We start from the raw sequence: 25200 nt of genomic DNA, 5'->3' as shown, positions 1-25200 counted from the left end.
CAGACAGACAAATGAGCCCAGACTGAGGACTGAACTGAGGACTTCCTTGGTTACTATGACTCAGTACAATGGGAGATGCATTTATTAACAGAGTCCTCGGGCATCCCCAGAAGCTCTTCTAATTTGTGTCACTAGACAAGTCACATTATCTGTAAGAACAGCCAGAGCATGTTAAAGGCAAATATTCTATAGATTATTTTCTCTTTAAAGACTTACAAGCAGCAGAAGGAATTCTTGATTGATGGAGGAAAGTGAATCTTTGGATTCTGTACAATAGGTTAACTGAAAATCATTTTTAATAAGAAAATATAAATTTCCTGCACAGACACCATGAATGTGAGTACATTATACTGTTATCACAATAGACCCTTGTTAATTATAGGACATAACTATAATTTCATAACCAGTGTTATATAAAAAGCCTAAGAAGCCACATTTTATTTACTTGACTTCTGTCAGCAGAGCTTAAAATGACATCAGAAAAATGTGATAGTCTCTTCGCAATATATTACACAGACAGTGCTGCTAAAATACCTGTGTATAAAAGCAGGAACCTATTCAAATCAGCTGCAGGTTATGTACAAAAACTGAACGAGATCAGTTTAAAATGCAATGTAATCAAAACAATCCATTTGGGAGGAGTGTACTTAAAATGTAGTGGTCACAACTCTTTTTTAAAAAAAGTGTTCTTCAAATTATTTTTTTAAAATCGTTTCATGTTCAAATTCTTCATGCTTAAACTATTTCAATCTTTGATTACTTTGTTTACATGTTTCCATCCATATTTTTGAACAGATCATCTGCTACAAAGAAAATGTACCTGCCAAGATAATGGTAACAGCTTCATGCAGCCAGGCACTGACGCATGCAGCAACCAAGACAACACAAATATGAACACTAGAAATTTCAATGCAAATCCTTACAAAACTTGCTTCTATTTTTATTTGTCAAGAACCAGGATGGAAGGCCCTCTTTGTGCTGCTGCGCTAAACCCCAGTAGTATACAAATACTAACACACCTTTTGCAGCAGCGTAGAAGCTTAGACAGGTGCTGAAAATTCAAATGCTAACATTGGGAGAACGTTGTAAGGGTCAAAAGCAAAAGCAACATAACACACAGGAGTTAATTGTGCGAACTGGGAAATTCCAATTAAGATGAAACGCTACAAAAATAAAAACTGCAATCTTTTCAATTGGCCTACACAGGTTTTATTTGAATATCATATTCAGATAACATGCTTTTAAGTGTAAAGTTGATCTAGAATCTGTAGTGTCATTTTTATTTTTAATTGGAGGCGAGAACATTTGAGTGGATGCCAATGCTGGCTATCTTTTGCCCTGTATTCATGGAGACAAGGGGTGACAGTGCAAGGTAAAAGTTTCACTCTACCAGCAGTAGCGTTGTTAGTACCGGCCATGGTGCACTGAACAGTGTCCAAAAGCCAGGCTTGGCATATGTGGATATACAAGTCATGTATGTAGCAACACCCATTTGTATGGGAGATGTATGATCTTTACACAGCTGCAACACCAGAAATATCATACATGCAGCTCAAGTGTCATGTGTGTCAAAGTAGCTGATCTTGTTCTAAGATATCAGGGTTCATCTGTGTTGTACCTCAGGTATGGCATGGAGCTTCCTTAAACCGATCCATCAATATCCATTAACTTCTGAACAGCTCTATGCATCATCTCCCATGCACTAAGTGCTGAGCATCCCTTGTTTGTGCAATTAGGTGTACAGGTAGCAGCAGTGAGATCAGGTCTCTGTGCGTCTGACAAGGCCACCAACACTCAATCCATTGGAGCTCAGCCCACATGTTACAATTCTGTTGCTGAGGGACAGAATTGTAGCTTGTTCAAAAAGTGCTACTAAAAAGAGTCAAAGAGGATGAGTAAGAGAATTCCTTCATTACCTGTCCCTGAGTTGGATTTACACCTGGATCTTTACGTGAAGGTCAGTGACCATTGCATCCATGTTCCCCTTCTGCAACGAATATCCTCTGGGGGTTATGGAGGGTTATAATATATAACGTAGATTTTTAATACTAACTGTGTAGGCCTAAAAACAAATGCAGTTCCAAAGTAAACACAGATAATTGTGGTTCATCAAATACATACAATATTTTACATACTCTATAGAGCTTCCAACCAAAATTATATTTTTTTCCACACTTTTGTTTAAATATTACATTCTCTTTAGGATGTTGTGTGTAAGCAAATTCTTTACACCAAGTATAGCCTTAATTCAGCAAGCAATACTCCACCCTGTAAAATCTGTAGAAAACACTTTTTTAAAAAAAATTCAAAAAGTAACCAATCACACACTAAATAGCTGCAGCAAAAGTAGTTTTTTTTCAGACTCGAGGGGGAAAAAAAAAATCAATTGTTCTTAGTCGTTGTGGAAGTAGTCACATTAAGACTGAACCTTTTTCTCCACTGCATTGTTTGTTTTCTCTTTCTTCCTGAATAACTAACATTTCTTCACGAATCACTGCACACAAAAACTGCAGTCCAAGGTGACTTGTGCAAAAAAGGGTCAGGGGCGAGCTTTCCACTGAACCTCCTGCCTGCTGTCCATTCAAAGCCTCGGATGGGACTCCACCAGGTTGGTTACTCATGACAGAAATTGCTGCAGTGCTGTTTTTGCCCTGTAACAGATTCAGAAATCATTCGTGAAATCCTGCAGTCATCTGAAATTCTATTAAACATTTATCCAAACACTAATGGCTATTTTTGCGGTCAGCAACTGCAACCCCCATTGAGGTTTTTCAGAAGAAAAACATGACAGTGCTGCACTGAAGAAACAACAATTAGTATTTAAAGGGGTAACAAATGTGGAAGTTGCAGCATAAACGTGTTACCCTTAAACACTCGGTTCAAAGAGAATTATCAATTCAGCTATATTCGAAGAGTAAAAGAATTCAAATTATCTCTGTATGTAGTAAACATCACCTGTCGTGTCTAAGGTTAATTGTTAACTATTTCAAAACCTGTAACCATGCAGAAAATTCATACAAATAAATACTTTGGCTGCAATTCAGTGGCAGTGCTAGCTGTGGATGGAAATCCCCAGCGTGATGATGCCCTGATGTTTGTGGGGGTTAGGTCGTACCTTGTGTCAGTGATGAGGAGGTGGGAGGCTGTGACAATAATGAGAAGGGGGAGCGGAGGTGGTGCCAGTAATGGGGGGAGGGGGGAAAAGAATGGTGCCCCATGATGAGAAAGGGGACAGTGCCTGTGGGTGGCAGGATGGGTTTGGTCAGGTTGCTCCAATGCAGGCGTGTGTCTCCTCTCTTATTTAAATCAGGGATTGAGGTGCCTTTTAATAACGACATCCTGATCCTAGCCTTGCTGGCTTCTTTCAGCTCCACCCCTCCAGCTGACTGACTGTTACTTGCCTCCCCTTTTAAAATGCACAGAATGTTGTTCAATACTGTGAGACAAACCTGCAAGCTTCACACTGGTTTTCTCACCTGAGCCAACAGACTGCATTTAAGATCCTACCCTTTAAAACAGAACTTATTAAAATTGAGAACTAGCTTGGAAGTGTTGCATAGAGACAGCAGCACAGTAGAAATCATGTAACAATACTGGCGCAAAGCTTGGAGATCCTATCCCGCTTATGCAAGATGACTAAGCTTTAAAAGCTGTCCAGGAAAGCTTTCTTGATTGCAGTCACAAACTGTTTACTTCGTATTGATTCCACAACTGAAGTCTCTATTGTAACATACAGAAAACTGCAACTGTTGTATTGTTTCAATACGTCACAAATTAAGAACTGACATTTCATCTCAATTTATGCCACATACTATTTCAGAACATTTATGAGATTAATAAAAGGATGAAGGGTATTTCAACCAGGGTAACATTTATGTATGTGTTCACAATGCTTACTTCTCACAAAGGTTGGGGTCCGTAGATTGAACCAATTTATGTAAAATATCTACTATTCCCAGCTCTCTGAGTTTATCTTGACGCTCATGGGAACCTAATAAATAAAGTACAAGTTAATCCTTCAAAATCATTGGTTGTTAGTCACAGACTGGCACAAATGTAGTGTTCTGTATGAAACTAATCTCTTATGATACATTTTACATCTTTCAATTAGAAACCATTTTACTTCTAGACATTTCTTTTGCATGTTTAATTGGGTACAAAGACCAATGTACAGTAAACCCTTTTAGCATTCCAAAAGCTCTTAATTCAGAATTTAGTCCTTGTAGCCCACAAAATACATCACTGACATTTGAAAGCTTTCAGAGATAAGACATCTTGATCTGCCAGTTTTGTTTCTAAGAAACTTCTAATGGCAAAGTCAAAAGCCCAATAGACAGCACTGGGGAATTTCGATGCAGATTCTGCTTTGGGAACAGTAATTGCTTACACCAAATACACAGTTGAATGTATGCCATAAAATGGACATTATACTTTAATTGTTTGCTGGGGTGTGATTTAATGGATGCTGGACACCTTCTGGTACATCTCACCGTAGGAATTATTATTCAGGTGTGAGCTGAGACAGTGTGGGCCAGCAAGTTGATAATCATGGAGACATCAGAGAGTCCAATACAATCCTCATCTGATATTTATTCAGAATTCCAGCAGAGGATTCTGGTTAATAAGGGAAAATCTCTGGCTTATTTTTCCCCATATCTCAAACCCGAGATATTATGGCCACTTATAGTTCCCCGCTTTCCTTTCCCCCGCCGCCCCACCCAACCCCCCACCCCCGCCCCACTATTTCCATTCTGTTTGAGATCAGCTAAATCAGCACAGACCAGTGTTTAAACCTGGCACCTTCCTTGTCTGTATACTCAGCCACTCACTGCTTAAGCCTGGTGAGTGATCAGGGGAATCCGACAATGTCCCTTTAAAAGAAATCAACAAATTAGGAAATCTGTTATACATTTTCACACAGAAAACTAGCAATTCTGGCCACCAGACAGTATAGTGAAATATTGGGACAAAGTTAAATATTCAAAAATGTGTGAAACAAAGACAGCTCGTAGGTTAAGTAACCAGTGAAGTTTTATAATTTTAATGTTTCAAGAAATAAAATACTCTAATAGTATCCGAATTACAAGGAAACAATTATATAAACTTGAAGGAAACTATTGATGCCCTTACCTTCCTCTTCACTCCATATGAGATTAGATATACAAAAAGTAGCAGCTAACTGAAGTTTTACATTTGAATGACCCTGCAAAATAATTATTTGCTTTAATGTACATAAAGGCTAAAATAATTCAAAATGCATTTAACGCTAGCAAGTTTCCCAGCCAGTAATGCATCTCCCTAAACGTTCCAGTTCCCCTGCTCCTGAACTAAAATAGTATAAATCCCATTTGCTGAGAAAGACTATAATCAAATACAGAAGCAGCAATTGTTGAAGAATCATGATTGTTGATTTTAATCCAAAAATGTGCAGGTTAGGTGGTTTGGCCATGCTAAATTGCCCCTTAGCATCCCAAGATGTATAGGTTAGGGGAATTAGTGGGGTAAATATGTGGGGTTACGGGACAGGGCCTGGGTAAAATGCTCTGACGGAGAGTCGGTACAGATTTGATCGGCCGAATGGCCACTTTCTGCAGTGTAGGGATTCTATGAACTCCAATTCCATTCCACGGCATAATCAGGATATCCTGGATTGGTATGTCAGTGCTTCCACTAATGGGTGGCAAACAAGTTAAACCCACCCAATGGAAACAGACAGAGACTCGAGCCATTTTCATGGCCAGGCCTTTCTGCTGCACAAACTGCGCACACATTCAAGCACCTAGTCCGTTTTAGTGGATTTTCGTGTGACTGCCTCCATCAGATGGTGCCTGTTTACTGGAAGTGCCCGAGGTTGTGCCTCAGTAGCATTCTGTCAGCTGGTTGATTGAAGCTGACCAGAAATTTGGCAGCTCTACCAGGGGAGTGCAGCCAGTCTTAAGGAAGTTAAGGTAAAGGCAATTTTCAAGGTGGAAAGTCAACAGGATTAATGGGTGAGTGGGACATGGCATAGGATCATTTTGGTCACATCACTGATGAAAGCATTTTTTTTAACCCATGAAGTAGATTCAATGAGTTCAGTTTATGTATGCGGAATCTGAAGCTGGAATACATATCCCAGATTAACAATTGAATTGTGATTTACATCAACCAGGTACCTCTAAAATGACTCAAAGGTGACTCAGTGGCTCCTGAAATGTCGGTTAAGACCATTTATTGCCAAATGCTACCCTTGCCCCTCACCTGCAGCATCTTTTAGAAATTTGGCATGAATGGATTCACTGCTACCATCTCATGAGCTAGGTGACACCATCTAGATTCTCATTAAATTCTATGGATTCTGAACTAAGAAACATTATATACCAACCAATGCTTAAATATATCTGCTCCGAACAGTCTAGTACCTATTATTACTAGCGATCTAACCAAATTCCTCGGGACTTCCAATTCCATCCCACACAAGTTCTTGGACAGTATGTCACAAAACAGTGTTTGGACATTTGTACATGCGTTCATGCAGGAGCATCAGTTAACTTCCCCCTCCTAAAGAAGAGTAGAGGTTAGAAAGGGGTATGGGGGAGGGAATGTTGTGAAATGATAAAGATTATGTTATAAATACGAGTCTTTAAGGCAGTTATGTTTTAAATCGTCTCCTTTAATATATGCTAAAACTTAATGTCCTGGAATTGTGTATATCGAACCCATGTGAATTGGTCATCATGGGACAGAGGCCCAGGTCAAATCCCACAGAAATTCAAGTGCCAGTTTTCACACCTTGACACAAAAGGCAGCAGTTGGTTTTGCTGGAGATAGACTCCACAGATAGACTCTTAGACAGAGAGACTCGGAGTTGGAAACAGCTTTTGTCATTCTTTCCATCAGTGGCCAAGAAATACATATCTCTTTTTAAAAGTTATCAGTCTTTATGGGGATCGTTACAGTTGCAATGGATATCGTTAATTTTTATTTTTCCAGGATTTTGTGGTCTATGGTGTCTGTTGCTTTAATTAGTGAATTAATATGACGGCCAATACCAAATTACCTCTTTGCAGAACTAATCAAATTTCCACAGAAGTGAACTCCACTTTTTATGACTTCAAAGTACAATCTGTGGTAAATGAGATTTTGGGGAGCTTAATGTGCCACCTTTAAAATTAATTAACAGTTTAAGCTTCGTAAGGTCGTGCCTTACAAATTTGGTGGAGTTTTTTGAGGAAGTGACAAAAACGGTTGATGAAGGAAGGACCGTGGATGTCGTCTATATGGATTTCAGTAAGGCATTTGACAAAGTCCCACATGGCAGGTTGCTTAAGAAGGTTAAGGCTCATGGGATACAAGGAGAAGTGGCTAGATGGGTGGAGAACTGGCTTGGCCATAGGAGACAGAGGGTAGTGGTCGAAGGGTCTTTTTCCGGCTGGAGGTCTGTGACCAGTGGTGTTCCGCAGGGCTCTGTACTGGGACCTCTGCTATTTGTGATATATATAAATGATTTGGAAGAAGGTGTAACTGGTGTAATCAGCAAGTTTGCGGATGACACGAAGATGGCTGGACTTGCGGATAGCGAAGAGCATTGTCGGGCAATACAGCAGGATATAGATAGGCTGGAAAATTGGGCGGAGAGGTGGCAGATGGAGTTTAATCCGGATAAATGCGAAGTGATGCATTTTGGAAGAAATAATGTAGGGAGGAGTTATACAATAAATGGCAGAGTCATCAGGAGTATAGAAACACAGAGGGACCTAGGTGTGCAAGTCCACAAATCCTTGAAGGTGGCAACACAGGTGGAGAAGGTGGTGAAGAAGGCATATGGTATGCTTGCCTTTATAGGACGGGGTATAGAGTATAAAAGCTGGAGTCTGATGATGCAGCTGTATAGAACGCTGGTTAGGCCACATTTGGAGTACTGCGTCCAGTTCTGGTCGCCGCACTACCAGAAGGACGTGGAGGCATTAGAGAGAGTGCAGAGAAGGTTTACCAGGATGTTGCCTGGTATGGAGGGTCTTAGCTATGAGGAGAGATTGGGTAGACTGGGGTTGTTCTCCTTGGAAAGACGGAGAATGAGGGGAGATCTAATAGAGGTGTACAAGATTATGAAGGGTATAGATAGGGTGAACAGTGGGAAGCTTTTTCCCAGGTCGGAGGTGACGATCACGAGGGGTCACGGGCTCAAGGTGAGAGGGGCGAAGTATAACTCAGATATCAGAGGGACGTTTTTTACACAGAGGGTGGTGGGGGCCTGGAATGTGCTGCCAAGTAGGGTGGTGGAGGCAGGCACGCTGACATCGTTTAAGACTTACCTGGATAGTCACATGAGCAGCCTGGGAATGGAGGGATACAAACGATTGGTCTAGTTGGACCAAGGAGCGGCACAGGCTTGGAGGGCCGAAGGGCCTGTTTCCTGTGCTGTACTGTTCTTTGTTCTTAACTATTTCAAATTTCAACAGGAAAGTATGTGACCTTCCTCTAAAATTTCCCTCTGGCATATTCAGATAATTGAGTGCTCAAAAAGGAATTATCTTCATCTAAAGAATGGTCCTGCAAGCTTAGCTGCAAGATGGATAAGATATAACTCTTAACAATATGGTAGAGGTGGCAATCAATTGATGAAAAATGATGTCTCTCTAGTTCTGACATATTGGAAAAGATTACCTTAAATTACAATAAAATATGTAGAAGTGGCGTTGACATGAAATATGGTTGAAGAGTGCATGATTGTTTAAAATACATAATTCTATTTGGATATTTTTATTAGCGTGTAAATTAAATCCTAGCTAGATTAAGGCATTTGCTAATGCAACTTTAAAGCCCATATATCCAGTAATAAAAGCACACAACCCAACTGCTGACTGAAGCAGATAAGATTTTCCACAAACTGCAACTCCTCTAAATCCAAACCATTGAGCAGAGCACTGCACTTTTAACATGGTTTCACTAAACACTGCGAACCAATTAGTCTCAGAATAGCAATTATGTTTGTTTACTGCTAGAACTGTTAACTATTTTCCAAAATGAAATTCAATACCACAAAAACAAAATTGATAATTTACAGAAATTTCAGAGAAACTATGTACTTACCATGTAGTATTTAATTTTTTGTAATATGTCATCATTAGTCATGATGAGGTCCTTTGCAGTTGTTCCATCTGCTATATTAGCCAGTATACATAATGTCTGGGTGGCATTTAAAAAAAGCACTAGTTAGTAAATTGGCACAGATAAAGAACATATGCAAGAACGTTCAAGTAATGGATTAATGCTAAACTAGGTAAGCTCACTAAAATAAAAATAACCTCAGATGCGGAGGGTTGGAACGCGAGGGGAGAGGGAGGGGAGGCTGGAACACACGAAGAAAGCTAGGGTAATCAGCGGGGCGGCCAACTTCCTGCCCGACTCATCACAAGATTTGAGTGGACGTTGCACCTGCGTAATTAATGATCTGAACATGGCACAATTCAGCAGGTTTACCCAGCATACTCAGCAACGGGAATCCCTCTGACTTCCTGCCCCCACCATAGAACTTAGTTCCAGTGCTGAATAATCCACTTCAAATATCTACTCGATGAATACTGCAATAATTATGGAATCATTTGGTGTACCTAAATAAAAAGTATTCAAAGTATTCAAATAGAGTATTACAAAAGAGTATCTAAACCTTATAATCTACACACAGGTAATCACATCACATTATATAATTTTTTGGGGGATGTACCAAAGCTTTAAATGGATAATTTGACACATTTCACATTCAGGTTTAACAAACTGACAGCGACATAAGCGATCTGAATTTAACAGGCCCTATTTATACTACCTGGCTGCAAATTACAGTCTCCAGACAAAGGTCAAGCTCTCAAGATTCCAAAAACTCTTTTTCACAATTGATATGCAAGAACCATTTTGCAGCAATACAAAGGCAACAGTAATAAAAATAGATTTAGGACATTTTTCCATATATATTAATTTTTTAAAAAAAGGTGAACATCCTATAGCACAATTTGAAGAACACTGGAAATTGCTCTAGTGACACACAATACATTCCTCCCTTAATGAATTACTACCAAAGAATTAACTGATTATTCACCTTCCTGGTGTTTGCAAAGGGTTTCTACTGCAGAATATCTGCTGTGTTTGTCGATGTAGCAACATAACGTCAAACTGTCGAAAGCAATGATTCAGCATAAACAGGGCTTTGTCCACGTTAGTAGGCAGAGAGTAGTGGAGTTTTGTAAGGATCAGTGCTGGGGCCTCAGCTATTTACAATCTCTATTAATGACTTAGAAAAAGAGACAAAGAGCACTGTATCAAAGTTTGCTAATGGTTCCAAGCTAGGTGGGATGGTAAGCTGTGGAGAGGACAAGACGAAAAGAGATTTAGGCTGGAACTTTTTCTGGCTGTACACGATGGTGGAATTTTCTGATCCCGCTGGTAGCAGCCACACCGCAGGTTTCCTGGCAGTGAAGGGTGGAGTCAGTGGGAAATCCCATTGAGAGCGGTACGATCAGAAGATCCTGCTGCTGGCCAACACATGCCACCTCCTTCTGCGAGAAAGACCCAACAGGGAGGCCAGAGTATCCTGCCCATAGACAAGTGATTGGGCAACAAAATACCAGATGGAGTATAATGTAGGGATGTGTGAAGCAGTTCATTTTGGTTAGAAGAATAGAAAAGCAGAACTTTTTTAAAAAGGTGTGAAACTTGTAAGTGCTGATGTTCAAAGCGACTTAGGTGTGCTTGTACAATGACTGCAGAAAGTTAGCATGCTAGTGTAGCAAGCAATTAGAAAGGTTAACGGCATTTTGGCCTTTATTGCAAGGGGAGAGGAATAAAGTAGTCTTGCTACAATTGTACAGGTTTTTAATTAGTGCACATTTGGAATAGTGTGGGCAGTTTTGGTCTCCACATTTATGAAAGGGTATACTTGCACTGGAAGCAGTTCTTTGGAGGTTCACTACATTAGTACCTGGGATGAGAGGATGTCCTATGATAAGAGGCTGAGTAAATTGCATTCATATTCACTGGAATTTAGAAGAATCAGAGGCAATCGCATTGAAACGTACAAAATGCTGAAGGAGCTTGTTAGGATAGACACAGAGACTGTTTCGGTTGGTTGGGGAGTCTAAAACAGAGTCTTCAGTCTCAGAATAAGGGACCGATCATTTAGGACTGAAATGAGGAAAAATGACCTCACTCAAAAAGTTCTGAATATTTGGAATTTTCCATCCCAGTTTGCATCATCATTGAATATATTTAAGGTAAGATAAACAGATTTTTAATCTCTGAGGGAATCAAAGGGACATGAGGGGCAGGGCAGGAAAATGAAGTTGAAGCCCAAGGTCAGCCATGATCATACTGAATGGTAGGGCAGGCTCAATGGACCATGTGGCCTACTCCTACTCCTATTTGTGTTCTTGTGTTAAAACCAATTATTCCGGGATCATCCGGGAATGTAAAGATTGCCCCAGCTTTCTTTTGTCTACTGCAAACCATTTTCTTAAATCCCATGCCCGCCTCCTCCTTTCTCACCTTTCAATGAAGTGAAGTGTTCATGAACATCTTTGGGGCAGAACAGTGGTTAGCACTGCTGCCTCATAGCAACCAGGTTCAATTCTGGTCTTGGCCACTGTCTGTATGGAGTTTGCACTTTCTCCCCGTGTCTGAGTGGGTTTCCTCCGGGTGCTCCAGTTTCCTCCCACAGTCCAAAGATGTGCGGGTTAAGTTGATTGGCCAAACTGACAATGCTAAACATGCCAACATGCTAAACTGACCTTAGTGTCAGGGGGATTAGCAAGGTAAATGTGTTACAGGTATAAGGCCTGGGTGGGATTGCGGTTGGTACAGACTCGATAGGCCAAATAGCTCCTTCTTACTGTAGGGATTCTATGATTTGTCACTAAGATTGAGAACATCTAAATCATCTGCCACCTCCTTTCTTCCCCAAGCTCATTGGGCCTAACTTCCTCTAAAGCTCCCCACAGCCCTAGCACTGAATTTGCATCTTTCCCAAGTTTCTTGCCTATCTTGCTCATGCACTCTCTGAGCTTACCTTGTCCATAACCTCCACCTCTTGCTCCCTGGACTCTACTCCCACTAAACTGCTGACAACCCAACTTCCCTTCCTGGCTCCCATGTTAGCTGATGTGATCAATGGCTGTCACCCCCCTCAGGTATCATCTCACTCTCCTTCAAATCTGCCATCGCTAGCCCCTCCTCAAAAAAAAGTCCCTTGATTCCTCTCATCCTTGCATACCGCTGCCCAATCTCCAACTTTCCTTTCCTCTGCGAAGTCCTTGAACATGTTGCCTCCCAAATTCATGTCCATCTTTCTTGGAACTCCATATTCAAGTCCCTCTAATCAGGTTTTTGCCTCTCTCATAGTACCAAGACAGCTCTCAAAGTCATAAATGACAGCCTGAGGCTGTGACAAAGTCATCTCTCCTCATCTTTCTCGATCTGTTTGCAGCCTCTCACATAATTGATCACGTCAACCTCCTCCAATGCCTCTGCACCATCATCCAGCTGGCTGGAATTACACTTACTTGGTTCCATTCTTTTCTCTCCAGTCATAGCCAGAGAACCACCTGCATTTGTTTCTCTTCCCATTCACACATTACCCATCATATGCCCCAACCATCTATCCTTGTACCCCACGTATTTCTTATTTATGTCGCCCCTAAGCAACATCATCCAAAGACACATCAGGTTCCACATGTAATCTAATGACACCCAGCTCCGCCTCATCACAACCACCACCTCGTTAAACTATCTGACGATTTGTACAACATCCAATACTAGTTAAGCAAATATTTCCTCCAACTAAATATTGGGAAGACCGAAGACATTGTCTTCAGTCTTCCCAAATATATTTAGTTGGAGGAAATTCAGACCACGCCACAAATTCTGCTCCCTGGCCACAGACTCCATTTCTTTCCCTGACAACCATGTGAGGCTGAACCAGACTGAACCCTTGTGTCATATTTAATTCTAGATGAGTTTCCGACCATACATCCACACCATCACTAAGAACGGCCTAATTCCACCTTCATAACATTACCTGACTCCATTCCTGCCTCAGCTCATCTGTTACTGAAACTCTGATTCACGTCATTCTTAGACTTGACCATTCCACCATATTCCTCCAAGTTCTACCCTCTGTAAACTTGACACCATCCAAAGCTCTGCTGTTTGTGTGCTAACCCACAACAAATCCTGTTTGTCCATCACTCCCGTGTCAGCTGACCTAAACCGGCTCCTGGTTCAGCAATGCTTTGCTTTCCCCATCTCTGTAATCTCCTCTAGCTACACAACCCTCCATGATATTCATTCTCAGCTAATTCTGGCCCCTAAGCATCCCTGGTTTTAATTGCTCCACCGTTGCTACACCATCACCTGCCAAGTCCCTAAGTTCTGAATTTCCCTCCCTAATAATACTCTTTCTCCTTTAAAACACTCCTTAGAACCAATCTCTTTGCTCAACATAGGGAAGTACCCCAACATGATAATACCTGGAGTTTGGAGTCAAATTCTGTTTGATAATGCCCCAGTTAAGCACCTTGGGATGTTTTACTGTATTAACTCTGCTATATAAATACAAGTTGTTGTTACTTCAATTTCTCCTACTCGCATTGGTCTCCCAATGCCAAGGCACATGGCCGAGATTGTTAATTCAACCCAGGATAAAATTCCTGCTATACAGCCATATCCCAAAGTGTTGTGGTACCATCTGATCAACATGGCCTGATATTGTAGTTAATCTGTAGACTATTCGGAACTCTTAATACTGTCTCACTGATTTATAACATTACTAATTCTTCTCTAAACATGCCTCAAAACATGTTCAATGGTGATAACAATTTTACCTGAACATATAACTCCATTTTGCCATAAAGAGCATAAAAGTTAGTTAATTAGCACCATCTGGTGGACTTTGAAATACAGCAAGTTCTTTTGCACCGACCTGGTATGACTGCATACTGTCAGCATCAAACTTACACAAACTATTAGTTGGGGACAACTATAAGTGATTCTACCGGTTTGCCTATCGAGTGATTATCTAGGTAAAAATCAGTACGCAAGCAACAGATCAAACAGAACAAAACACTGTCAAGATCTCCTAATGTCAGCCATGTAATATAGAGCAATGTTACTGTAAGAAAATTCCATTGTCATGAATGATTCAACAGTTTGCATCACCGAATAAATGAGCATAGGAAGAACAACAAATCCAAGCTGACTTTCTATCTTTTAAACCAATAAAAGTTAAATTTAAGACCGATATCACAGGAAGGTCAATGCTTAGTGGGTAAATGCACTGTTCAATATGGTACTGTATCATGCAGAGCAGCAACTGAGGCAGTGTGGGAATGGTAAAAATTACAGAAAAAAAAGATTGTGTTTCCCATTCAACAATTTCTGCAGGCTCACGCATGTGGGTGATCGATAAGGCCAGGATTGCGCTTCACCGTTGAATTGCCCATTAGTCCTCACTAATCAGATTCACATATGAAGACCGGCTATTTGGGTCAGGCAGCAAAGGATTGTGAAAACAAAGGAAAAAAACATTCTGCACAGCAACAGTACATTGAACCTCCAGCACAGAATCGAGATGAATATCCAAAGTTGTGTTTGGTCTGTCGGAGAAAACAATTACACCAGTCTTTTCCATTTCTTTAGCATTCTCCTGACAAGTTAGTCATGACCTTGTTTGAATGTCTCATTTGAAAGACAGCACCTCCAACATTGTGAGGCGCTTTCACTGCTGCCAGCCTAGATTAGGTGCGCAAATCTTTAGAGTGGGGCTTGAACACATGACCTTTACATTCAAAGCCAAGTCTTCTACTCCTGAGTTAAAATTCAAGCTGACTAAAAAATAAACAGTACAAGATCTTCTCTCCAGGACTGCATCTCACATCTCTGAGCTTAATACCAGGCAGTACATAATGTACATTTGTATAGTATCTTATTCTACCCACAGCTCTGCCTCAAAACAGTTGACTAGCAACAGGTCCCTTTTTTTTTATATAGAATCCAGCCTGCACTGACAACAATCCCACCCAGGCCCTATCCCTAAAATCCCACGCATTTACCCTGACATTAATGGGCAATTTAGCATGGCCAATCCACCTTACCCGCACATCATCTGATGTGATTACATCAAACAGTAAATGAGGTGAATGACGGGTTAAGCTGTTTTTGTGGTGGTGTCGGTTGAATGTTGGGGAAGCAACAGGGAGAATAAAAATACGAACAAAGTCCCAGTCAGCAAATTGGGCAGAGTTTATAAAGCAAGGAAGAATGTTCACACTGCAGGCTTAGCTTTTCATCAGAACCCTGAAGGACTGAGTCTCAAACATTAACTTTCTTCCTTTCTTTACTAATGTTGCCTGACCCACCCAACATTTCCAGGATTTTTTGTGTTTCTGTTTTCGATTTCCAGCATTTGCAGTATTTTGGGGTAACTGGGAAAACTAATTTGCTTTTATTCAAATAGTATCGTTTTATCTTTTAGCTGAATTAATCTTGTGACATTTCATCACTTAATAATGATTTTTTTTTTATGTTACAAGGAATCGAACATTTGTTACCTGCACTTTTAATCTTAAGCAAAAAAGCTGCTCGAGCGAGAAATGTGTAAATATGCAAATAGACAAGGAGACAAACTGTAGTTTCCAACACTGCACTGTATGTGTCAGTCGGAGGCTTGAATTATAACTTAAGTTATTCAAGGATTTCCAGTGGGTAGCAGGTCACAGTAAATTATTCCAAAAATATGACATCACTTCCAGTGGGTTCTATAATTCTTCCATGATCAATGGCATCCTCTACTTGCCTAGCCCAATTAGGCACATGACCAACCTCTTGAAGACTGGGACAGCAACACACACCCTATTTGTTTTCTGAGTGCGAGGCTGATTTGTTTTTTGCAAAGTAATTTATAAAGGCCGACTGTGCAGCCTGTGCAGGAACTTTCAAGTTGCTGCATGGCCCTGCAGCCTGGAGGAAACATTACCTGAATCACTTCCTCCTGTTCTGTTGTCATTACTATAGCTACATTATCCAAATTCTGGCTGTCCAAAAAATTTATGACATTAGGTTAAATCAGTGATGACCAGCCTGCTTTGCAGGTATCCAACAGTGCAAACAATGCATACTCATTCTGGGGCAGATGTCCACATGCAATATTGGTATAGGCATCATAAGAGGCACCAGGGCCTGTGCCCCAAACAGGCATCTACCAATAAGAAGCCTGATGCCTACTTTATGCAATTGGTTGCTCTGAATTCAGCTGCCAAGAACAACATTGCTTAAGCAATACTCATTAAAGGGACTACTGCGAGCCTCTGCTGAAAAAGGTAAAAATACTTGCCTAAACATATAATGAGGTGGTGAAGGATTGCATTAAAACAAAGGTTACCCCCATTGCTGATTGCTACCTTCTCCTCCTTCCTGTTCACTAACCCCCCAATTCTAGGCCAGTCTTTCAAAGCCTACCCAAGAGTCACTCAAGGGACCTGTAATTAAAACAGTCTTTGCTGAGCTAACTGGGGATACCCAGCAGGCATGTGCAGCTTGCTGCTCTGATGTCCAAACTGATTACAGGTCCCATGTACAAATAATAGGAAAATCTGAAATCCAGCATAGTCTCAGCCCCGGATGCCAGACTTTGGATCTCACCTTTCTCATAGAAGCGCTTCATAGTTATTGATTAAGTTTTTATTGTAACTTGATTCAGACTTGAATGGAAGTTATAGATTTCCATAGCAAAATGAACAAATGAACTCTCTTCAGAATATTCACTTTTGAAAACAAAATTAATTTTACACACCAGATTTCCTAATCCTGCATGATATTTTAGCTAAGTTATTCTTTAAGCAGGATATGTATTGTTCAATATTCTTAATACACAGCTAAAAAAAAAATCCACCTAACTGCTGTTGTGGTGGAATTAAAGTGATGGACACAAAATGGTTGCCTGGCACACAAAATGGTTACCTGGGAAGGGGCATTGACAGGCACTGGCTTTTAGCAGAGTTACACAAAAAGTTAAAACATGCAGGATCTGAAATGCTGCAGGAAGCTGGTCAGGGCTTGAGGCACTTTAGATAAGAGCAGACCCAGAACAATGAGTCTGATAATAAGGTCAGCCACAGATGGGGACATAAATACATAAATGTAACAAGATCAGCCACTGAATGTATAGATCGAAACCAGTCATTGATAGAGGACATAGCTGCATAAATCTATCCATTCTATGAACAATGATATGTTAACTGTCCATGTCCGTACCGGTCTGCTTGTAACGTGTGTTAACTATCGATGTCCGTATCTGTCTACTCAACTTGTAACGATGTGTTAATGGCTAATGTCTGTACTGCCTATTGTCTAAAAGGTATAAAAATGATCAACTAACATTGTGTAGTTGAGAAGGTAGCTGCCAAGTACTGCGGAGTACCAGTGCTTTCTCCTGAAGCTTAGTGTCCAAAATAAAACTATTGTTGAAACCTCCAAGTCTGACTCCGAAGTGGTAAATTTCCCGCAACACTGCCTTCTTATCTACCATTTAAATCAACCTTCGGTTACCAGTTTCCACAGCTGTTTCTCTTGTACATCTTTAAAATTTGCTTAGTTATTAAGCTGCTTTTGCCCTTCTTACTTAGCCGCTGAGACTTTGGCCTTGATATTATTTACCATATGGGAATAAACTGCATATTTCAAAGTTGCATTTAAAAAACATTTTTCTTCTGTTATTTGCTCTCTAATTCTCTCTCACACTCAATTGTCCTTGGAATTCACATAGCACAAATTTTTGTCACTCAAAGTTAATTACATCTGCATTGCTACTTTGACCTTAATTCAACATAGTAAACTTTAAAAATTATAATAAAAAAGCGAACTACACAACTGTCACTAGCACGAGTTCAAATTTATCGAATTCAGTGGTTTATTAAATACAGAATCGACAGGAGGATTGTTTACTTCTGTTAAATTAGTTATACTTTCACCCATTCCTTCTCATCACCCCCAGTCTGTCTACATCACTCTCTGATATTGAAATCCCCATACTTTCACAACTGCCCGCAGACCTCTTCCTTGCATTAAAAACTTACTCTTGGCATTCTCTAAAGCACTCTTCAGTTTATGTTATTCTTTTATTGACAACCACCTGCCTGTCTTCCAAGGGTAATACTTACATTGGAAGCCTTTATCTCGAGTTCTCAGTTTATTCCTAATGGCCCTTTCATCTGTGAAAAAGGATGGAATTTTCTCCCTTGCCATCTTTGTATCCTTATTTAAACCTTTGTCTTTCTCCACTACTTCTTGGTCAGTGAGAATAAGTTAATAACTAACATTTAACAAAATATTTTGGGTCATTTTTCCTTTCAATACCAAATTTTGCTTATTCCCCACTTCTAAGAAAATACATCTCTGTGATAACAAATTAAAGCTTCATCAAACGAACTGATCTCTCCAACATCTATCATTCTCTCAAATTATTGATGTTTTTCAGTCTAAATATCTGCATGGCTTTGAAATATAAATTCTTGTCTGTCAACCTGAGGATACTTGGAAGAACTTCTTTCCAAAGGAGAAGATAAGGATAGAATTTGACATATGGTGAGGATAACATGGGAAAAGAAGCCTTGCTACACTTGAAAGATTTAATTAAAGAATGTGCTCAGATACTTAGTTGCGTGTGCTTTGCACGTGAGGCAGGGTGCAAGTTCTTTCCTAGCTGCACTAGCAGTTTCTGCAGGAACATCTTTTGCTCAGTATCATTGTCCTGCTTTGGTACTGATCATCATTTACCCTCTGTCACCAACATAGCTCATACCTCTTCACAAAGCAAAGTTTTGCAACAAATGGTAATCTTTAAAATCCTGGTGGCGTTGTACATAAGGTGCCTCCTGATCTGTGGAAACCATGTGAAAATCTGTTTTAGGATTCCTATGGCATGCTTGAATGATGAAAATGATCATTTGATCCATGTCTCTCTGTAACTGCATTCAAGCTTGCAAGGGAGACCATGGAAGTCCATAACCGTATCTGGAGCCAACTTTGCCATCTGCATTCATCTTCAAATAGGTTGACACGAAGATTGCTTTAGAATAATGGAATAATGATTGTTCCTGGGAAATGGTCATTAAAATCCACAATTTGAACATGATCATCACTGACCCTTCACACATCGATGGAGTGGAGCGCTTTTGAGTTACTTTAAGCAAATGAACTGTGTCTCAGGATTTGAATAAATTCATGGATACCAACAAGGGTCCCCTGCATATTATTGAACATGATGAAAGCAGACAGCTCCGTCATGCTGCTACTCCGGTTGTAAGAGCTGACTCTGACAAACAAAGAATCTGTTTTGATACACAAGTACTGCACGCGGTATACATGCAATGCTCTAGAAGGAGCCACTGTTATGACGATTTAGGACAGTGCTGCCTTTGACTTTCACTGGCAATGATGTTCCTGTGTTTGAGTTTGTCTGCAACTTAATTTGCAAAAAATTGCATTTTTCTGTAACTACTTTCCCGCTGCACTGGAGCCAGTGAAAGCAGTTTCCCTCTAATGTAGCCAAATAGATGTTTATTTGGCAATTCATATTCAATTAGGGCAATGAAGGTAGTGGCCCTCTTGCAAAATCTGATCTCAACTTTTCAAATGGTCATCATCCTCCATTATCAAATCTGGTGATAAGAAGCACTGATCTCAATCTGACATGACATAGAAACTAGAAGCAAGAGGTGGTCATTTGGCCCTTCGAGCCTGCTCCACCATTTGTTTTGATCATGACTGATCATCAAATTCAATACCCTGATCCCCTCTTCCTCTCATACCCCTTTAGCCCGAAGAGCTAGATCTAATTTCTTCTTGAAATCAGACAACTTTTGCCCTCAACTACATTCTGTGGTAGTGAATTCCTCACATTCACCACCTTTGACCTTTGGATGAATTACAATTCTTTGCAGCCAAAAAACTGGCCCTCAAAATGTAGTCTTAATTAGTGTGCTCAGTTCCACCACTTGGGGGTGTGTCATAAATTTCAGAATTTTGCATGTTAGTCAGTTTGCTTTTCAGGGTTTGCAAATACTCTTGTACAGTTTGTGTAAGTGCAAGAATCAACAGGTCAACAATTTTTGTTGGCATGCTATTGGAGCACAAACTGGGTTTGTTCAGTTACAGCTCAAATTCCACTTGCACATTTATGCATGGCAAAACTTTTATCCTAACACAATCTGATAGAAGAATACAAGATTCTGAGGGGCATGGACAGAGTGGATAGTCAGAAGCTTTTTCCCAGGGTGGAAGAGTCAATTACAAGGGGGCATAGGTTTAAGGTGCGAGGGGCAATGTTTAAAGGAAATGTATGAGGCAAGTATTTTTTTACACAGAGGGTGGTGGGTCCCTGGAACTAGCTGCCGGGGGAGGTAGTGGAAGCAGATACGATAGTGACATTTAAGGGGCATCTTGACAAATACATGAATAGGATGGGAATAGAGGGATATGGTCCCTGGAAGGGTAGGGGGCTTTAGTTCAGTCGGGCAGCATGGTCGGTGCAGGCTTGGAGGGCCAGAGGGCCTGTTCCTTTGCTGTAATTTTCTTTGTTCTCTCCAATGCTATTTTTGAAGTAATCATGCCCATAATTCAGAATAGTATCTTAAATGAAAAGTTATTAAAAACGTTAGCTATTGATGTAATAATTTTTTCTAAAAAATGGTGAGTTTCTCTTTCTTCCCTTAGGTTTAACTGCATAACTGCATAGTGTCAGCACATAATTGTTATAACCTATAACCACACATTGATAAGAGCCACACCCCAGCTGTCAAATAAAATCACCAAAATGGCTGTATATTTGCTTTTAGACTAGACCCCAAGCAGGTCCAAATTGTCCCAACAAATGCGCTGTTCATTGCTCAGGAGTGACAGACTTGTCACATATTATGTTTCATCTCCACATCAAGTTGACAGACATAAATTTTATTATCCATATTTCAACAACTACTTTTAATGCTTCCTTTGACTTAGTGACTATGAAACATCCAAAATGAACTAGTCCTGACACGGAGTCTAGAGAATAAAAACTGGCTAAGAGGGGAGTCATTGATGTCAACCAGAAATTTAAATAAAAGTACAAAACAGATTTTGTAATGCAGCATTTGCTTATTTTTCTGCTGGGGCGGCAAGGTGGCAAAGTGGTTAACGCTGCTGCCTCACAGCGCCGGGGACTCGGGTTCGATTCCCAGCTTGGGTCACTGTGTGGAGTCTGCACGTTCTCCCAGTGTCTGTGTGGGTTTCCTCCCACAGTCCGAAAGGTGTGTTGGTTAGGTGCATTGGTCGTGCTAAATTCTCCCTCAGTGTACCCAACAGGTTCCAGAGTGTGGCAACGAGGGAATTTTCACAATAACTTCATTGCAGTGTTAATGTAAGCCTACTTGTGACACTAATAAATAAACTTTCAATTAGATCCAGAAATAAGCTGAGCAGAAAGATTCTTGAAAATAGATTTATTAAACATAGAACAGCACAGCACAGAACAGGCCCTTCGGCCTACGATGTTGTGCCGAGCTTTATCTGAAACCAAGATCAAGCTATCCCACTCCCTATCATCCTGGTGTGCTCCATGTGCCTATCCAATAACTGCTTAAATGTTCCTAAAGTGTCTGACTCCACTATCACTGCAGGCAGTCCATTCCACACCCCAACCACTCTCTGCATAAAGAACCTATCCCTGATATCCTTCCTATATCTCCCACCATGAACCCTATAGTTATGCCCCCTTGTAATAGCTCCATCCACCCGAGGAAATAGTCTTTGAACGTTCACTCTATCTATCCCCTTCATCATTTTATAAACCTCTATTAAGTCTCCCCTCAGCCTCCTCCGTTCCAGAGAGAACAGCCCTAGCTCCCTCAACCTTTCCTCATAAGACCTACCCTCCAAACCAGGCAGCATCCTGGTAAATCTCCTCTGCACACTTTCCAGCGCCTCCAAATCCTTCTGATAGTGAGGTGACCAGAACTGCACACAATATTCCAAATGTGGTCTCACCAAGGTCCTGTACAGTTGCAGCATAACCCCACGGCTCTTAAACTCCAACCCCGTTAATAAAAGCCAACACACTATAGGCCTTCTTCACAGCTCTATCCACTTGAGTGGCAACCTTTAGAGATCTGTGGATATGGACCCCAAGATCTCTCTGTTCCTCCAGTCTTCAGAACCCTACCTTTGACCCTGTAATCCACATTTAAATTAGTCCTACCAAAATGAATCACCTCACATTTATCAGGGTTAAACTCCATTTGCCATTTTTTAGCCCAGCTTTGCATCCTATCTATGTCTCTTTGCAGCCTACAACAACCCTCCACCTCATCCACTACTCCACCAATCTTGGCGTCATCAGCAAATTTACTGATCCACCCTTCAGCCCCCTCCTCTAAGTCATTAATAAAAATCACAAAGAGCAGAGGACCAAGCACTGATCCCTGTGGCACTCCGCTAGCAACCTGCCTCCAGTCCGAAAATTTTCCATCCACCACCACCCTCTGTCTCCGATCAGATAGCCAGTTACCTATCCAATCGGCCAACTTTCCCTCTATCCCACACCTCCTTACTTTCATCATAAGCCGACCATGGGGGACCTTATCAAACGCCTTACTAAAATCCATGTATATGACATCAACTGCCCTACCTTCATCAACACACTTAGTTACCTCCTCAAAAAATTCAATCAAATTTGTGAGGCACGACTTGCCCTTCACGAATCCGTGCTGACTATCCCGGATTAATCCGCATCTTTCTAAATGGTCGTAAATTATCAGTAAAGGCAGCATTATATGTCCTGTCATTGCATCCATAGTAACTGTGGAATCATTGACAATAAAATGGAAATACTCTATTATTTCTACAAGGGTACTACTTCTACTTGAAGAGAACTTGAAATCTGATATGTATAGGTAAGCCTGCAATGAACACAAAATCATTTAAACACCATCATAATACTTTGAGCTCTATTTAGCAGCTAGGTACACATTTTGAAAAATAATCAGGTTGCACTATCCAAATTAGATCCAATTTGTTTTGAAAAGTAAACAATAGATAAATCCAGCCAGTATTAAAAATATCTGCTCCAAACACAATTACTAGCAGGTTTACCCTCATGTCCCTTACCTCATTTAAAACATGCACAATAAATTTTAAATGCTTTCGCGGGCAGGGAAACAAAACAAAAAATTCCAATAAATCATATTTACACCGAGTCCTAAAAGGCAGCAACTTAATGCTCTTATTCCTATTCAATTTTTGCAAAAGACAGCAAGGATAAGAACATGCACACTCAAAATGCTATCAGTCACTTCAAATGAACCAGAGGAAGTGACATGTACAATGTATAGGTCTTGGACAATTTTAATTTTTCTTCTGCAAATCTATCTTGAAACATTATTGAATAACCCTGAAGATCCAGTTTGTTTTCTGCAGATTCATTTGCATTATCAATAATTTTTGTTGCAATGACTGGTCATTATATAATTTAGAAATAAAACAATCTTTTTCAATCTGCCTGCTTTAATATGGATATACAATGTGCATTTACCTAATGCCTTCAGCCCAATACAAGTCCAAAGGCATTTACAGAGGCAAAAATTGATGCAAGTGGTAGCAGAAGAATTTATGTGGATAACAATAGGAATGCTAAAGAAATAGTTTCTAAGGAAACTTTTGAAGACAGATGGAAATAAAAAGACAGTGAGTGATGCTTAGGGAAAGAGTTCCAGAGTGTGAGGTCAAGATGTTTGAAAGCCTTGCCACTGATGGCAGACAGAAGGAAAAAAGAGATAAAGGAAGAGCTGAAACTACCATTTCCTCTATTCTTAAAAGAACATGGAATCTATATTCAACCCACATATAGCAAGTACACTGCACACGTAATATGTCAAACCCCTGTAAAGTTAGCTTTAATATCCAATTCATGCTTGATATTGCATGCCAAAAGCATAAATTGCAGGTTGTTTGCATTGACAATATAAACAACACAGACATTCAAATGAAAATGTTCCAGCATGTAACGTAAATATGTCCAAGAAAAATGAAACTTACCTGCTCTTTAACTTCAATGTTATGCTCTCCTTCAAGGATGAGGGTCACAGCTTGCATTATCTGTTTTCCATGAGTGCTCATTATCTGGTCTATGTGCTAGCAATAAAACAGAGTCACATTATGTATTTTCAAAGTTAAAGCAAGCAGACCTTCTTCAACATTTAATTACTTCATATAACATCATAGAGTAAATGTGACACTGATTGATGGGTGTGCACAGCACTGATGAAATTAAAACTGCAAAAGGCAACATAACCTGCTGTAGATTTGAGGAGATAACCTTTAACCAAAATTATTCCTCGCATAAACTTGAACTTCATAATTCTGCAATAGGTATTAGAAATTTGAAAGTTAATAAGGTTAACAGTGAACTTGAGATGAAAACAAAAACAACAGACAAGCAACATGATTTGTAGGCTTCGAGAGAAATACTGAGATGCGGTTTGCCCAGTAACAAGATTAGCAAGCATCTAGAGAAATTGGGGTGTGAATTGCCATATCAGAAACATTGTGTACTAGAGATCAATGGGGTTATACAAAATTGATAACATCTAAAGGCAAGGATTTTGAGAGATGAAGCTGTATCCACACTGTGGATATCAAAGCAGCTATAAGTATAATTGCTAGCACCTTTATTGGAGAAGGAGGCTAGTTTTCCATCCAACAGCCAGGCAGGCCAAAATCATCAGCAAGGCCAGTTCCATCTATGATCAAAGCCACGGAGACCTGTTCCATCTAACCTTTAAAGCCACAGCAGATTGCCGATATTGTCTTCTAAAAGATGTAGCTTTGTACCTTCGCTGCACAGCAAAAGACATTTTCACAGTCTTGGTCATCTAAGCTGTATTGTGTGGTACTGAGCTGGATTTGAAGTGGACGTTGCTTAGAAAAGGGGTATCTTAGTAAGTTCAGGGAACATGGATATATTTTGAGAGCAAGAGGCAATTTCAGATAAAACTGTGTTTAGTTATTAATACACTTGTGCCATACTGTATATTAGTCTTGTCATGTGTTTTCCTTTTCCTTTGATAAATACTCTATTAATTATTTACACTAAACAACTGACTGGTTCCTCACTGGGTTGTACACAGTTTCTAACATTAGTCCAAA

General features: G+C 40.2%; 1 protein-coding gene across 16 annotated transcripts in view; it reads right to left on the bottom strand.

The window, feature by feature from the left end:
- Window positions 1–273: 273 nt before the first annotated feature.
- The window catches only part of armc8 (armadillo repeat containing 8), a 107003-nt gene continuing 82076 nt past the window's right edge, over window positions 274–25200 (bottom strand). For 6 of the 16 annotated variants that reach the window (XM_078228773.1, XM_078228771.1, XM_078228772.1 and 3 more), the window contains 6 exons: window positions 24091–24186; window positions 9073–9168; window positions 5131–5203; window positions 4782–4871; window positions 3898–3991; window positions 274–2651 (listed from right to left, as the gene is read on the bottom strand). In XM_078228773.1, the coding sequence (XP_078084899.1) occupies window positions 2618–2651; window positions 3898–3991; window positions 4782–4871; window positions 5131–5203; window positions 9073–9168; window positions 24091–24186 (483 nt within the window). In that variant the 3' untranslated portion in view covers window positions 274–2617. The remainder of the gene's footprint in view (window positions 2652–3897; window positions 3992–4781; window positions 4872–5130; window positions 5204–9072; window positions 9169–24090; window positions 24187–25200) is intronic. The other 10 variants (XM_078228779.1, XM_078228775.1, XM_078228778.1 and 7 more) reach the window with 4 other exon arrangements.

Source organism: Mustelus asterias, chromosome 14 (genome assembly GCF_964213995.1).
Source record: "Mustelus asterias chromosome 14, sMusAst1.hap1.1, whole genome shotgun sequence".
In the NCBI taxonomy this organism is placed as follows: domain Eukaryota; kingdom Metazoa; phylum Chordata; class Chondrichthyes; order Carcharhiniformes; family Triakidae; genus Mustelus; species Mustelus asterias.
Note: the sequence above shows the minus strand (reverse complement) of the source record. Positions and strands in the feature narration are given on the sequence as shown.